The following is a 16,817-nucleotide window of genomic DNA, read 5'->3' on the forward strand; positions in this document are numbered from 1 at the left end:
GCTATTACCATCATCAAATCTAAAGTTCAAACGTACAATTCTACTATACTACGTAGGACTACGGTGCATACGGGAAGGTTGTATTGTTCAGTGGTAATTATATGTTGATCTCTATTGATTCGGAAATGAGGTAAATCAATTTGTTTCAAATCTCATAAAAACCGATCAAAAAATTTGCTTACTATTAAACTTTAAATTAAAAAGTTACAGCATAATATTTTTTAAAAGATAGATAGCTTTTTTTCAACCCGAACAAGCTCGGGACGAACCGGTTGTTTTTAATAAAGATAAAACTAAAGAACATGTTGAATCATTCATTATTTAACTAAATTATAAAAGCAGTATACATATATTCTTGAAGTATACATGTTTCGCTACTTAAAGCTGCAGAAAAAAGTAAGACAAGAGGAGGTTTATGATTAACGAAATATATATAAATGTATTTCTTAAACCAATGGTGCCTAACCTATGGCCCTTGGGCCACATTCGGCCCGCGAAGCTGATCTGCGTGGAACAGTGTTCTGTTCAATTCTACAAATCGAAAAACTTGATTAGTGGCAATGTGACTAAGTTAGGGTCCAATATTCAGATACTGTTTTCTGAAAAACAGATGGAATTAATAAAAGTAGCTGACCCATCCGTAGCATTCGTGTTTGACAGCAGAAGTTAAAAAAAACCCGTCTTTTTTAATGGTAAATTTTCTAAAAACAGCCGCAATGTGCACTCTTTGTTTATTTGTCACCGAAGGTGGTTTAAAAGAAAAAAAAAACCGCTTTAACTATATAGTTTAACGAAGTATTAAAAACCAGTCCACACGGTAAAATAAACGTTCACTTTTCTGATTTTAATGCAAACGTAATACTGTGGTTCAGAATGCTGCAATAAGTTTAGATTATCTATTCTTGGATAGCTATTATTTATTTTTTTTAAGATTAACCCAAAGACTTTATTTAGAAACGGTAAAACCCATGGACGCACGACGCTCTAACTTACTCTGCTATACAGTCTTTTTTGTGAAGTGCTATACATTATTGCCCGAATGCAATGCTAAACAAAAAGTAGAAAAAACCGATTTTTTCGAATACCCACTCCAATATGAGTTTGCTTTTTTTTTTCTTTGCCAAAAGCTACAAAAAAATCTTTAAAATAATGCCTTATGTATGAAGTTTGAAAAACTATTGACGAAGTTCTGATGCTGTCAAAAAGAAAAAAAAAAAGCACATGTAGAAAATAATATTTACTAGCTGACCTCTGCGAAGCATTTGTGTTTGATAGAGGTAATTCAAAAATCCGATTGTTTTGAACTTGGTACCGTGTAACATCAAAACCGCGTTTTAATAATCGCAAATTTGTTACCGTGTGATATTGAAACCGTGTAATAATACTCGCAAATTTGGTACCCTGTTGTATGAGGGACGCCTGTACGAGGGGGGAACCAAAAGAAACCGGACTAATAGCACGCAGCCGATCCCATATGCATTGGAATGTTCTCCAGCTAGATGGCTCAAGTAGAGACCTTCATAAAACAGCTGTGCAGGTGGCATCAGTGTAGTTGATAACGTCTGACCATAGTGTTGGTTACTCTCGAGTGTCATTGATTTCCGCCGGCGAACTCTTTATGGCAGATTTAAAAGAACAAAAAGTTATCTTGAAATTTTGCTTCATACTTGAAAAGTCGGCAACGGAATAACTTATCCAATGCTTCAACAAGCTTTCAAGAACGATTCTATGATCTGTACACAAGTTTTCGAGTGGTTTGGGCGATTTAAACGGGGTGAGATGATTGCTGATGATCATGCTCGTTCTTTGCGCCTTCAGCGTCTCGAAATGATGAAAACGTTGAAAAAATCAACGAGAATCGTCGTTTTACGATTGACGAAATTTCAGGAGAAACAGGAGTAAGTTGGAACTCGTGCGGGGGATCAGGTGAATGGTTCCTTCACCATGATAACACTCTCGCACGCTCAGGACAAAAATTATTGAATCAGGAATTATCCGGCCTTCACTATTAACCGCTACTTGGCCTCTCAGGGGTGGAGTCCTCGTCCCCCGTACTCAACAGACATGGTTCCCTGTGATCTTTTTCTGTTCCCGAGGAGGAAAAAAAATTCTGAGAAGCGTTTTGATGGCTGTCAAAAGTGCTTCGCAGAGGGTGATCAAAGTTGACGAGTTCCAGAAGAGTTCAACCGGTCTAAAAAAAGAATTGACACGTGCATTGCCTCTAATGGTGAATACTTTGAAGGAGACTAAAGACATTTTGTCAATAAATTGATACATAAATATTTCAGAGCAAAAATCCGGTTTTGTTTGGGTCCCCCCTCGTATATAGTGATGAAAAGCATCAAAAATTGATAAAAGTTCTTCGTTTGTAATTTTCTTTCCTTTTCATATTTTTTCATGTTTTTCAGAAAAGTTTTGAATATTAAAAAATTTATAGGTCTTCTGGTCCGCGAAAAACATTTTAATATGAAGTGTGACTATCGGGTAAAAAAAGGTTGACCCAAGGGCTTAAAACGTTTGAAAAACGATCTATTGAAATTAATTAAAAAAAAACTGTTTTTATTTAACATATAACTTTATCATACTATAAATAACCATACTTTATTAAAGGAGGAAACCAGTTTAGACTCGTCGAAAAATCCACTTTTGTTTAATGTCATAAAATGTTAGTAAAACTATTTAATAATGTGTTGTCAAAATTTAAGTGAAAAAATTTCGATTAGTTCGAATGCTATAATTACTTAAGTGACTGCGGAGATCAGAAAACGTTCACAGAAGTTTTTTTTTTCCAAACGCATTTCACTCGAAAAAACTTTTTTTTCAAGTGGTGGGTATTCTAGTTCAAGGAGTTATTGACCAATCATTCTGAAAATTTGCATGGATATTCTTTATTCAATTATACTGCATATGAGCCTAACTCTGGGATGGTAATATTAATTAAAATAGTTTTTTTATGCAAGAAATGTGAAAAAAATGGTAGAAAAACACATTATTGTAATCAAATACCTCAAAACCATGCCATTTTCAACTTTTTTTTAAATCACAATTTGGTTCATGTTCTTTGAAAACATGTTGTTTACGAGAGAGAAAAATTGTAATGATTAAAGATAAAAAATTGTGACTTCGGCAATGCCCACCAACAACAAGCTTTGATGCCGACAACAAAGGTTGTACTTCAAGGTTGTACTTCACGTGATGAATAAAATATCCTCCGAGTTTGAAGAAATTCTATCAATTTCTTTCCTGTTAAAATAATTCAAGAAAAATACTAAAATGTCGGCTCTTAAACTGGTTTCCCTCCCCCCTTAATATAAAAAAAAAACCCAGAAAGAAAAGAAAAGAAAAAAAGAAAGAAATGGAAGGCCGTATGTAGTAATTGATATGTTAGTTTTTAAAAATGTATTATAAATTAATACGAACTGACGCCAAATATTTGGAAATTTGCGTTCACTGCGGATGCGCTTAAGATAGCATTTCATTATTTTCAAAATGAGCCAAATGAATTTCCTAACCTTTGAAAACGACTTCAGTAGAAAATTTTGAAAATTTAGAAAGTATAGATGATTTAATGAGCCGCATTTAAATTACTCTGTGATAGTCGATGATATTTGCGGGATCATTTGCAAATTTGCAACGCTTACCTGCAGTAGCTCAGTATGAATCGCGACAAAAACAGATTATTTGTAAAATATCCCTTACGATTCCCCATCCGAGAATAATTGAAATCTGGCTGATTAAATCACCGATATTTTAAAAAAATGCAACTGGATTTTTTTTTTATCGGTTGCCAAATTCATTTGGTTGCAAAATGTTTGAAGTTATAAAATGCTATATCTTTCACAAGCGCGCAGTAACAAATTAACTGCTTTTAATGTTCATATTTGATCAAATTTTTAAAAAATTATTTTAAAACTTAAGTGCAATGTTTATCTTGTTTGATATAATGCTTTCTGAAAGTTTGGTAAACCAAGGCGGAAAAATCTGCTTATTATGAGCCAAAAGCATGACAGTGAAATTAATATTTTTGAAATAAATGCTTCTGTATTCGTTAATATAAAAAAATACTTTGAAGAGAATCTATAAAATAATTATACATAGAAAACAAACTAGTTTTAAAAACTTTCTAATGCTTATAGCTATTCCATGCTATTTACGATGAAGGATAGTAAAAAAACATTTTGTTTTCACCAAATTGTAACTGGTCCCCTAAATGCATGGGTGATATAATTAAAAAATGACAGGTGGAGCTTACATTTTATGGGACAAAAGTTAGTTAGTTGTTTTTTTTCCTCGAGATATTTGTGAACATGTGCATTAATTGCACATGGAAATTATTGAACGGTAGTACATAAAACATGTAATACTCTTAATAATATAGGTCTATGTACTTAATTGTGAGGTATCCTACAAATCAGTTATTTTGAAGTAAATTTTGAGTGGAAATATTAAATGACAATATTTTAAAAACTAATAATACATTTGCTTAAGTGCATCAGTCAACCGGATTTTGAGTTTCGGTTGAAATTTTTTCGGATGAAATGCAAAACTACTTTCTTGTAAAACTACCATAGAATACTTTTATTATAAACAGTACGATGGCTAAATTTGCATTTCAATTTCCTTGATGTCAGTCTCCACTCCTTACTTCGTAGTAGTGAACTAACGTTTTATTCGTAAAATAATCCTCAAATATTCAAAAATATTGCACGCATCAGAGCACAATTTTACAAACTAAAATTTCTCACATTTATATTCTTCAAGTTGCTTAACGTTTGCCATTTCCACACCGGAACTAGCGCGAATACATTTCTTACCTATTGTATTTTTTTAACTATTTTTTTGTAGTTGCATTTTTGACGTGTTTTTTTAGAGGTATATTTAGTAGATATTAACCCTTTTCATGCTAAAAGTAACTTTTTTTTTATATGAAGCAGTGAGAAGCAAAGGAATATAAGTGGACATTTTCAAGTTTCGAGTAAAACGCGTATAAAGATTACGTCCTAGGTAGGCTTTCATTGATTTTTTTTTCTAAATCACGCTGCACAACAGCACCTACCAGGGCTACTAGTACTATCTCTTGCCCCAAGACAGAGAAGGGGTTCACCTACCATTTGTACTGATTATCTCCAAATTTTTAATTTTGCCACTTGCATCCCTTTGCTTCTCACTACCTCATATAATCTTTTTTGTAAGCTGTTACGGGAAAGTAGAGAAACAATTATGTTTTTAATAAATAAATACATTTTAGTCAACTAAGTGAATAACTGCTTACAAACAGCAAACATACGAAACTAAATATTTGTACATAGAATTAAGTGATAAAAATCTGTGAAAATATTATGAGAAGAAAATTTGCGGAAAATGTGTGATTAGTTCAATGCAGCATAATGTTTACTTAGCTGGAAATACATCGTAAAAAGAGTAAAATTTCCATAGAAAACTACTGAAATAAAAATTATTAAGTCGGGAATATTTTTTTCTGCGAATCGTAAACTTAAAAAAAAGTTAGTGAAAGACAAAAACAGGTTTGAATAACTTTCTTTGAAAGCTCTATCGATCTGTACGTCACATGATAAGCTTTACTTTCCCAGAATAATTTTCATGCTCGTTCAACTGAATGCTGGGTGTTCGTTTAGTTAGGACTGCATAAATGTTCTTATATTTTTAACTTTACCTAAGCTCAGTAAATATTGTTACTACTTACTTCGTATTCAACATAGTTCAATGCTTGATTTTCTTGATTTTTTACTGTTAAGAAAGTACTATCTGCCATCTTTTGCCACTTGAGCTGTTTAAATATTTTATTTTCGCTTGTACTGTAACAGGGTTCTTCTAACTTTTACCGAAACTCTTTCTCTTCGCATCAAAGAAAGAATTCTTAAGATTCTACAGAAATAATTATATATTTATATTAAAAGTTTATTACTCGATCTTGACTTTTACTAAAACCAATATTTGATGTAACGGTTTTTTTTTTAATTTTAATTTTTTGTTTTAATTCCTCTTTCTAACTTCAAATCCTCAACAAACACATTTTTTTTTTTTAAATTTCTTTTATTGTTTACCGAATGATTTTCTTTCCTCAAAACTATACTGCACTGCAACATTGTATTGAAAACATTTTATAATGTATTTGCTATTGATTAGTAGGGATACATAAAATCCTGTGGTGATTTTTAAAGTCTTCCTTTGACAGAGAATTAAGTCTCGAAGACGTTACTCTACAATTGCAGTTGAAACGGGTGGCGTCTAAAGATATCATACTCAAAAGGAACACATGGAATAAATGGCATCTTCTGTAGACGTCATTATTGCATATGTTTAGATGTGTTAAAAATATTTTTAACTACTTGACCATGCCCAGTTCAAATCTAGATCGTTTATCTTCGCACCTAATCAAAGGGTAAGAATAAACCGACTCGCAATTTTATCCTCAGACAGTTATTTCAGTTTTTCTATAGTTCAACGGTATAAATACCGTACACTACGAGATAAAAATAAAAATATATCAAGGACAGATTGGTTATTATGCCTCTTACGCAATAAAATAAATATGAATACATTCAACGTTTGCATACCTTAAACCGCCAGCTGCATAGTCAGCGTGTAAAGCAATAACCTTATAATGAAAACTCAAACGGATATCCCACGGCTATTGAAAATTGACGAAATTCACATAGGAAGTTTTGCATATAGTCCAATAATTTAATAATTATTAAAAAAGAAAACGAAATTCCAGAACTTGCTTAGTGATCTAACGAGTTATAGCTGACAACTCCTTCAATTGGAAATATTAAAAAAGTCATTTGGAAAGCAAAACGGCGTGTGAAATATACTCATTATGTGCTTATGCTATTTTTATTGCGTATTTCGAAAACATTCAAGCTGTTATTTTTTAGATAAGAACTTTTATATCAGATACAGAGTACATTTTCTTAATAGTACACATAGTTCAACATGTTTTAAAAATAGCTAAAAATCTGTACTATTTTCGTTATAACATCGGCATCTGAATTGCATCTGCATTATTAAAAAAATGTGACAACACTTTACATAATCTCTAGAAAAAAAAATTATTTGAAAACCTTCTTCATTACATTAAAAAAGGATTTTTAAAGGAAAAATATATTTTTTCTCCTAACGTAGGGGAAAATGGAGCACGTATGAAAAGTTTTTAATCATTTCTTAATTTCGCAGAAAACATTATCAATTTCTCACAGAAAAAGGGTCCCTATGATTGAAGTCTTTTCTTTGGGCCATGTAACTTTTTCAGATATTAAAAAAATATATTTCTTTACTTTATGGAATGCTTTAAAAATGTCTTCGATTGTTTACATGTGCCCCTATAGGGAGGCATATGTGAACAAGCTTGGGGCACATGTGAACACGATTGAAAAATGCAGAACGAGCATCATATTTCAACGAAAACCTCGTTATAATGAAGCATATACGTATATACCAATTACATTCAAGGGTTTGTAACCTATACTTTGTTAATTAAAACTGATTTGTACAGTATAAATTGTAGAGTAACTGTCATTCAGAAAATATTTTTTCCGAATTATTTAAATCTGCTCACTGTCAAATTTTAAAGTTTCATGGCATGTTCTAATCACTGGATCGACAAGAAAAAATCTTATAAGACTAAACAGTACAAAAAATATTTTTTTGTATGAAGTTCATTCTTGTTACTCTTGTATAGTGCGGTTAAGCTTCATACAGAATATGATGATGAATTTTAAAATTATTCTAAACTTCAGTTTTTTGTTAAAGGAAAATATTTTATCTTTATTTCCTTGCAAATATTATAAACCACTAAACTTTTGGTCAACTATTTAGTAATTACAGAATTAAAATAAATTAAAAAATAATAAAATAATAAAATAAATAATTAATAATTATGTACTAATAATTAACAGTAAATTTACAAACTTATTGCAGCAAAATAATAATTATAAATCTTTACATCCCTTTAACACTTATAAACCTACACTAAAATTTATATTGCGGTGAGGATATGGGAACTGTTCACATGTGCCCGTACATGTTGTGTTCACAAGTGCCTCGTCATCTACCTTAGAACTAATTTTCAAAAATAAAGAATTTTTAATTTAATTACAAAATTTAAACACTGGCATAAATTTACGTGAATGTTCGTATAATGTTTTGCAATAATTAAATTTAAAATATGAGCATAAATTATTTTACATGAAGAAGACAGTGCTAAAAGAGCATCAGCACTGTAAAAACGATTCAGAAACGTTCCTGGAAAATAATGGGCAGCTGATGTGCCCAATTTCTTCCAGTAACATATCTTGGAAAAACCAGGAACGCTTTCCGCTAAAAATCAGTAACCTTTCTGAAATTAACCTTCAAACTTTATAAAGATGTGCGAAATCTGCCCTGTTAAAGCCAGTCATGTCTCTAGAACCTTCTAGAAAAATTAAGTAGGTTTAGTGTAATTGATTAGAACCTTCCTAATTTACCAAGAAAATATCCATAAAAACCAGAGCGACCACGGCCAAAGCTATGCAAGAAGGAACCAAGCATATCTCTTGCCTGCAATTCCTGCCTTGCAAAGCTGTAGCTATCCATCGACATTTTCGCTCTCATTGGGAGCTTAGTCAATCTGGACACGCCGTAAGAAACCTTAGGCTGATACACTTAATAAACACGCTCATTCAATTTTTAAACTGGTTGCTAAAAATATTTTCCACAACAGTGAAAAGTCTGCACCCGTGCAACTTGTAGCGATTCAGGAAACTTTTTTGTGATGATACTTGTTTTTACAGGGAAATAGGTGAAAACGTGTGAAATCCCGAGACGTTCCACGGAAATAACCAGTAACGTTTCGGATTTTTTTTACAGTGAGTATCTGCTAAAACAAAGAAGCTGTCACTACAGGAACATAAACTGGAACTCTGAAACTGTGGTTAAGGAGTAGGGCTAATACTGTCATTACTTGAGAATTTTTATAGATTTTTTTGCTTGACGTTATCCTAAAAAAACATACTATGTTCACATGTGCCGCGTGCTCATATGTGTCTCCTTTTCCCCTATATGAAAAAAGAACCATTGCCTTTGCTGCAATAGTTCGAATCTTTTCTTAACTGTAACCTAAAAAAAAACTGTAAAATATTTGAAGAATATCAAGAGTAAAACTTAGAGCATTTTTAAGTTATAAAAAACTCTTAACTTTCACGAAAAAAAAAATAAATAAAACATAATAAAATAAAATCGAACCTTTTCCTATGCTCAAGCTTTTCCTTATAAAACTTATTTTTTCTATTTATTTTAATCAGCAGGGGTTTTACTTGTCGGCGTCTATAAATTTTTGATAGTGATTGATTCAAAAGAAAAAATAAGGATTGCTACGAAAAAGAGATAAAAGACCCCGCGTCAGATAATTTGTGGGTACTCAATCGCTTTTTACTTTTTGTAGCTGCCAAAATATTGCCAACCTTGTTTTTCTAGCATGGATTAAACAAATGTTACTTCTTATACGTGCAATCGATTTTCAGTTTAAAGAAATAATGATTCTATAGCACGTAACTCTTTTTATATAAGATGCTGATAAAAAATTTAACTAAAATAGTTTTAAAAAATGACCACACGTCATTCTTTTTTTCAAAGGTTATTTTCATGTCGTGAGTGAACGTTGTGAAGTACTATGTTATTATTTCTCCGTACCTTGACGCTCAAATTTCTCTAAAACTAATGCTCTTAGAATAAAAATGATATCCAATGATAATCCTCTATATCCCGAAAGATCTGAGTATAGAGGATACTTTGATCCTATATATTCCGAACCTTCTACTCTTGCTTCATATCGCAGACAAAATGTTTTGTCCACGTATACTGATCAAAGACCGTACTGATATCAGCCGGTGCCGACTCCTCTATCCTATCCCCATCACAACTTACACAGTATAAAGAAGATATTTTTATCCTTTGTACTCTTATCCTTTTACTGTTTACTTCAGATTACGGACAAAATCATTTCCACTACCGTATGCCCAATACAACTCACACTGCGCCCTCTTCGATTAAGCAGTATGAAACAAATTATCTTGCGGATGAATGCACGGGATAAAGTCATTTCGATTGCCTAATATCAATGTAAGTGCCATTTAAAAGTGTTGAAGGACATGTAAACAAAGATCGAACCGTTGGTAGGCTTTCATTGAATTTTTTTTCTAAGTCACTCTGTATCGCAGCACTTTCTGCAGTTGTACTATTATCGTCTCCTGGCACAGAACAGTTTCAACTACCATTTGTACTAGTTTTCTGCAAATAAAATTTTTTCATTTACACCCCTTTTCTTCCAAGTGCTTTATATATGACATAATAAAAACAGCGTTACACATTTTGGTGGAATAAAAGCACCGAAAAAATCTTTTCTATACACCTTTTCGCTTTCATACAAACGAGCGGATGTGCACATCACGTGACTTCCTTTTACACCAATTTAAAGACAATAGTCCCTTGGAGTAAGCAAGGGAACACTTTAAATATTTTCACTTCTAATTCGTCATGAACCGATGCAAAAAAAAAGCATTTTACTGAGATTAATTTTTTTCAATATCGACTATTTTAACTTGATTCAATGGATAACTCCCAAAACAATACCAATAGCGCCAAATGGAAACCGAATTAAAAAAAAGTGCCAAATTTGTCGCCAAATTGGCGGCTAAAAGCTTGCCGATATAAGATAAGTTTTCACCAAGTCTAACATCAACGGAGTTTGCATTGATATTAGCAGTGATTTTCCCCCAAAACGATGTAAAAGACCCATTTTAGAACATCCGAATACAACCAAAAGAAGAGGTGCACAACTAGACCCTACTCGGAGTCTACATACCAAATTTCAACTTTCTGCGACGCACCGTTTTTGAGTTATGCGAGATACGTACATACATACATACGTACATGCATGAGCACATACAAGCGTCACGAGAAAAATCGTGGTAATTCACTCGTTGGTGGTCAAATGGATATTTCGGGCGTCCATACGTTCCTAGACATATATGCACATGAGAAAGAGTCAAAAAAAAAAAAAAAAACCACTCAACATTCATTCGTTGATGAGTGAAATGGAAAATTAGGATGAAATTTGAGGGAATTTTTTTTCTCTAATACAATACTTCCTTTACTTTGTAAAATGAAGCAAAAACGATAATGATGAAGTATTAAAGAAGTTACAAAGTAATGCGTAGTAAAGCAAGAAATAAAGTAAAAGCAATAATAATAAATTAAAATTTACGCTTCTACATTCTGAGATACTATAAAAGTTTAATTGGGATTTAATGTGTTTAAATTAATTTTTGGTTTTTTCTTTGCCGGATGCTATTCAATAAAATTAAGTATGGCATGCGATTCACTAATTTAATGGAAAAACAGAAAATGAAAGGTTTTCATTTATATTTAAATAAAAGATGATTATAAGGTATTAAGAAAGTTACAAATCAATGCGTAGTAAAGCAATAACAAATTCAAATTAGGGCTTTCTAAGATATTTTTCTAAAGTGTAATTGGGATTGAATATCTTTGAATTAACTTTTGGTTTTTTGAGATATGCCCGGATTTTAACTTGCACACCACCCTATCAGCATAACGCGCTATTCTTCCGCGTCAGTGCCTTCACTTTTGGATGCTATTTAATAATGTCAAGTATGGCATTCAATTTACTAATGTAATAAAAAAACAAAACATAAAATGTTTATATCATCGCCTCAAAACAATAGTAAGATATCTGTACTGTTGTTCTGAGGCGATGATATTTATATATTTTTTTTTTTCATGTAAGTATGACATTAAATTCAGTAATTTAATGAAACAATTATATATATATATATATATATATATATATATATATAATATATATATATATATATATATATATATATATATATATATATATATATATATATATATATATATATATATATATATATATACGTGATCAGGTGGAAGTGGTATTTAACTGCTGCTGGAGAGTCTGAAGAATCATTCTTTCACTTAACTTTTGTGTGTGATGGGAAAGGCTGCGGATCTAAGCGACTATGATAGAGGGCAGATTGTAATGGCTCGAAGGCTCGAAACAAGTATTTCAGAAACTGCACGACTCGTGGGTTGTTCGCGACCTACAGTTGTTAGAACTTATGCAAAGTGGATGAATGACGGTGAAACCAGCAGTAGACGACATGGTATTGGACGTCCACACACTATCGAAGAGAAAGGTCGTCGGAGACTGTCTCGCATGGTGAAGCAAAACCAGAGCCAGACAGTTGCTCAGCTGACAGCCCAATACAATGCAGGGCCAAGTAGAATAGTATTGGAGCATACTGTTCAGCAGAGACTGTTGGATATGGGGCTACGCAGTAAACGTCCCACTCGTGTGCCTTTGCTGACCAAGCGTCACCGCCAACTGCGCCTGCGCTGGACCCGGGAACATCGCGACTAGTCCATGGATCAGTGGGAGAGAGTTGCCTGGTCAGATGAATCACGTTTTGTCATGCATCACGACGATGGCCGTGTCAGGATACGCCGTCTTCCGGGCGAACAGTTGCTCCCTCAATGTACAGTAGGTCATACATAGGCCGGTGGTGGCGGTATTATGCTTTAGGGGATGTTCTCTTGGGCGTCACTGGGAAACATGGTTGTGGTACAGCAGACCCTGAATGCCACAGGGTATCTACACATCATTGTGGACCAGTTGCACCCATACATGTCCTCTGTTTTTCCAGCTGGAAATGGAATGTTCCAACAGTACAACGCCCCGTGTCACAAGGCTAAAATTGTGTTGGAGTGGTTCGAGGAACCTGATGCTGAATTCCAGTTAATGTCCTGACCACCTAACTCACCGGATCTCAATCCGATAGAAAACATTTGGAATCTCATGGGACGGCAGCTCAGAGTTCAAAGACCACCAATTCGCAATATCTCGGATTTGCGTGACAACTGGTACAATCTGTCTCCGGCCATCTACCAAGGACTTGTGGCATCCATGCCAAGGCGGTTGAAGCTGTGTTGCGCGCGCGCGCCAAAGGTGGGCCAACTCATTATTGACAGGTGGTCATAATGTTTTGGCTCTTGAGTATATATATATATATATATATATATATATATATATATATATATATATATATTATATATATATATATATATATATATATATATATATATATATATATATATATATATATATATATATTATATATATATATATATATATATATATATATTATATATATATATATATATATATATATATATATTTATTTATTTATTTATTTATTTATTTATTTAAAAAAAATCGCTCCAAACTTGTGATGTCAAAACTTGAAAAAAAAAAAAAAAAAAGGCGACAAAACTTGTCGACCAAAAGCTTGGCGATATATCGCCGAATGTTCACCAAATTATAACATAACCTTTGCTGACCTGCTACCTCCGCAAAAATTTCAGATTGTTTTTCCCAATTAGCCATCCTTTCTCCGCGAAAACAAGATTCATTTGAAACGCGAATTAATCTGTACGTAGCTGGTTTAAGTACGAGCATATATAGTAATTCCTCGTGTGCAGTGCGTCACACTAATGAACTTGTTCAAATAGTTGGTAGTACCGCTCAGTCTGTTTTTTTACTACGGCAAAATTATTGGTGAAAACAGCGGTAACGGAAGGACAGTTTTACAAAAAAAAAAAAAAAATCGATGCATTCCTGTCTGTGAGCATATCAAAATACATAATTTGTTAAAAAACTGATGCATAGTCTTTTATACACATTATAGTAAGTTGCTAAAAAAGCCGAAGCTATGAAATTTTTGTTAGTAACCTTTTTTTTAAAATCAAATTTAGAAAACGGTAACGGAAGTACATTTTTGTGACATGATTTTCACGCTATCATGTTCTCCCCAAAAGTTCAGCTGAACTACAAAAGGGAAAATTCAATAAAAATTACAGCACATACTTAAGTGTTCAATCATTACAATTTGACCTCTAGTTTTAAAAAATAATTATTTTAAGCATATGAATTTTGTATTTTTAAGCGCAACGGAAAGACAGTAACGGAAGGACAAGAAGTCAACAATTAAACTTCGTAAATTGCAACTTACATTTATTCAGAAAATACAGTAGTCTTAAACAATGGTATCTAATGCCTGAGCCAACTGGTACATTCTGAATTCTTTAAATGCAAATAATTTCATCATAATCCGTAGAACATTTATTTTCTTTCTCGGCAAACACGAAGATCATTCCCACATTATTATGCATTTTCAAACAAGTTATTTCTATTCCTTCATCTTCTATATGAAGTACCTGTGCAACATTGCTCTTTGTTTATTTCTTTCGCTTAAATCCAACTAGCAAAAGTTGTCCAAACGTTAATGAATCCTTTGGCATATTCCTATGATTAGGTGTTTTTTAATCAGCTGTATCTTCATTTTTAACATTATTTATTGGCTTTCAAAGGCAGTCTGTTGACTTTAAAGTGAAATCTCCTTCAATTTGTTGAAGTACTAAATATATTCAATGACATAACTTGTTACAGGATTCAAATAGCGCATATTTTATGTGTCAAGATGAGAATGGATATTTTTGGATCCTTTTTTCTCCATCTTTTTGAAAGTTTGTCTATGAAGTTACGGATCTCTTCGCAGTACGTTTAACGGTTAAATCAATGCTCTCAACCATCATTTTCTGTGACTTGTGGCAACAAACCTGAAAGCAGTTTCAAAAAATATTGTATTGTTCCAATATAAATTTCAAGTTTTTAAGCAAATGTTTCTGCTTGAATCGGCTTGTCATATCACAAACATGTCACACCAAAATTATTTTCCCATGCTCAGGAGTTTTTAAGTGTAGTTATCATGATTTTCATCACATACGATAGAAGAAATAAAATTACAAAACAGTTTTTATAAAAACTAAATAAAAGTTTAATTTTTAAATAAAAGCACAAATAATTTGTGTACAAATAATAATCATATATGTTTTAAATGTGACTACTAAATTTAAATAATAGTTTGTTTTGTACTAGAATTCTATAATTTTACCTTGAAACAGCTTATAGTTAAATGTCCTTCCGTTACCATTAAAAACCATATAAATTAAATCTATGTTAAAATATTAACTATGCCTCCTCTCCTTGACAATAAACATAATTCTGCTTTGCAAAAATAAAAAAAAAAAGTATATACACAATAGGTTCCTGGTGAATTAACTGAGATATAGTATTTTGGTAACGGAAGGACATCAAATTGTCACCTTAGTAATAGACCTATTTCATGGTTGAAAAAAAAAAGAATTTTAAATTACTTACTCAAATGTTTAACTTGACATTTAAAATTTAAAAGTTAACCTAAATATTATATGCTGCTAACAAGTTTGTTGAAACTACAGTATGTAACAAAAAAAATTTTTTTTTTTTTTTTTGCTCCGTAAAAACACAAAGAGTAAACTTGATTTTGCACTTGATTTTCTAAAAGTCAACAAACTTTTTGGGAAAAACAGGTTAAGATTCAAGAAACCCATTTATTTCTAAAGAGAATGATATATGGCAAGTGACAGAATATTAATTTTTAAAATTCAAATGCCATGTCTCCTTTTTCCTGGAATTCACCTGTTGTTGAATGTGTTTAAAATATAAACTTAATGGCAATTTTTGTTTCGGAAAAATTCCGCTTTTATAAAAGCTAAGGAACTAGAACTTTCTGGAATTTTAATGTTTTATAGAAATTCTGCCTTTGTACGTTCCATTAGCTTTCAATTTATATCTACTGTCATTTTTTTTCTCCTCTGATAACCACATGCTCACAATTATCCGCTTTTAGCACAAGATGAAAAGGATAAGATAGCAATATAATGTGTCCACGATGATGTGTCATGCTCAAAGCTTGTACTAAGTTCGGACCCAAATAAAAAAAATCGGCTAAATATAGAAACTAAATAGAAGTTCTAAAATATTCAAATATAAAGCAGGACACATGAAAACTTTCAATACGTACAGCATGAGTAAAAACTTTAAGGCCAGTATAAAAAAAAAATGAGAAAACGGAAAAATGAAATTGAAAGGATTTTAATATTATTGAATTATTAATTATTAATGTTCATTTGTAAGAAATAACGCAATAGACAGGTTTTGTGAAGCCTGCAACTACCAGAAAAACAGTGATATATTCAAAGTTAGTATTTCAGCCTGAGTGAAAACTTTAAGGACGCTAGTATTTTTTAAAAGCTACATGTACATTTACTGTAATAAATATCACAGTAGTTAATAAGAATGTGGAAACCTTTCAACTTGTAACTTTTTCATTAATTTCTTTGAAGTTTTGGCGCTCTTTGTGAAGATGTCGAACGGTAAGAAGTTATCTGGTCATGAATGAGGGCAGACTGAAGCTTTTTCTTCAACGGAGATGAGTAGCTGTACTTTTGCGAAAAAAATAAGAAGATCGAAGACTGCAGTCAATATTTTTTTAAGATTGAAAGATAATTATTGTAAAAGGAACACTGGTGGAAGACCTAGAGCTTTGTCCTCAAGTTATGAAAGAAGAGTTTGCAAACTTTCATCAACTGGAAAGTACTCAACCGAGAAACTTATTCAGACGAAAGGCTTAAATGTTTGTCAATTGACGATACATAACACAACACTGTTATAACCAGAGGTTCCAGACGAGTGAATATATTCCCCCTAAGGTGAAAGCATGGTGCCCAAGGGTGTAATACTAGCCAGGAAGTAGAGCAGGGGTGCGAAAACAGCAGACAATCGTAGACAGAGGTGCCAAAACAGTAAGCAATCTCAAAATGACTTGCTGGCGCAT

At 32.4% G+C, this 16,817-nt stretch overlaps 1 protein-coding gene across 1 annotated transcript; it reads left to right on the forward strand.

The window, feature by feature from the left end:
* The first annotated feature begins 12,034 nt into the window (after positions 1–12,034).
* Positions 12,035–12,463, forward strand: LOC129218225 (uncharacterized). The gene has a single exon (XM_054852448.1). The coding sequence runs from the start codon at positions 12,035–12,037 to the stop codon at positions 12,461–12,463; it is 429 nt and encodes a 142-aa protein (XP_054708423.1).
* The last annotated feature ends 4,354 nt before the right edge of the window (positions 12,464–16,817 follow it).

This window comes from Uloborus diversus, chromosome 3 (genome assembly GCF_026930045.1).
Source record: "Uloborus diversus isolate 005 chromosome 3, Udiv.v.3.1, whole genome shotgun sequence".
Classification (NCBI taxonomy): Eukaryota; Metazoa; Arthropoda; class Arachnida; order Araneae; family Uloboridae; genus Uloborus; species Uloborus diversus.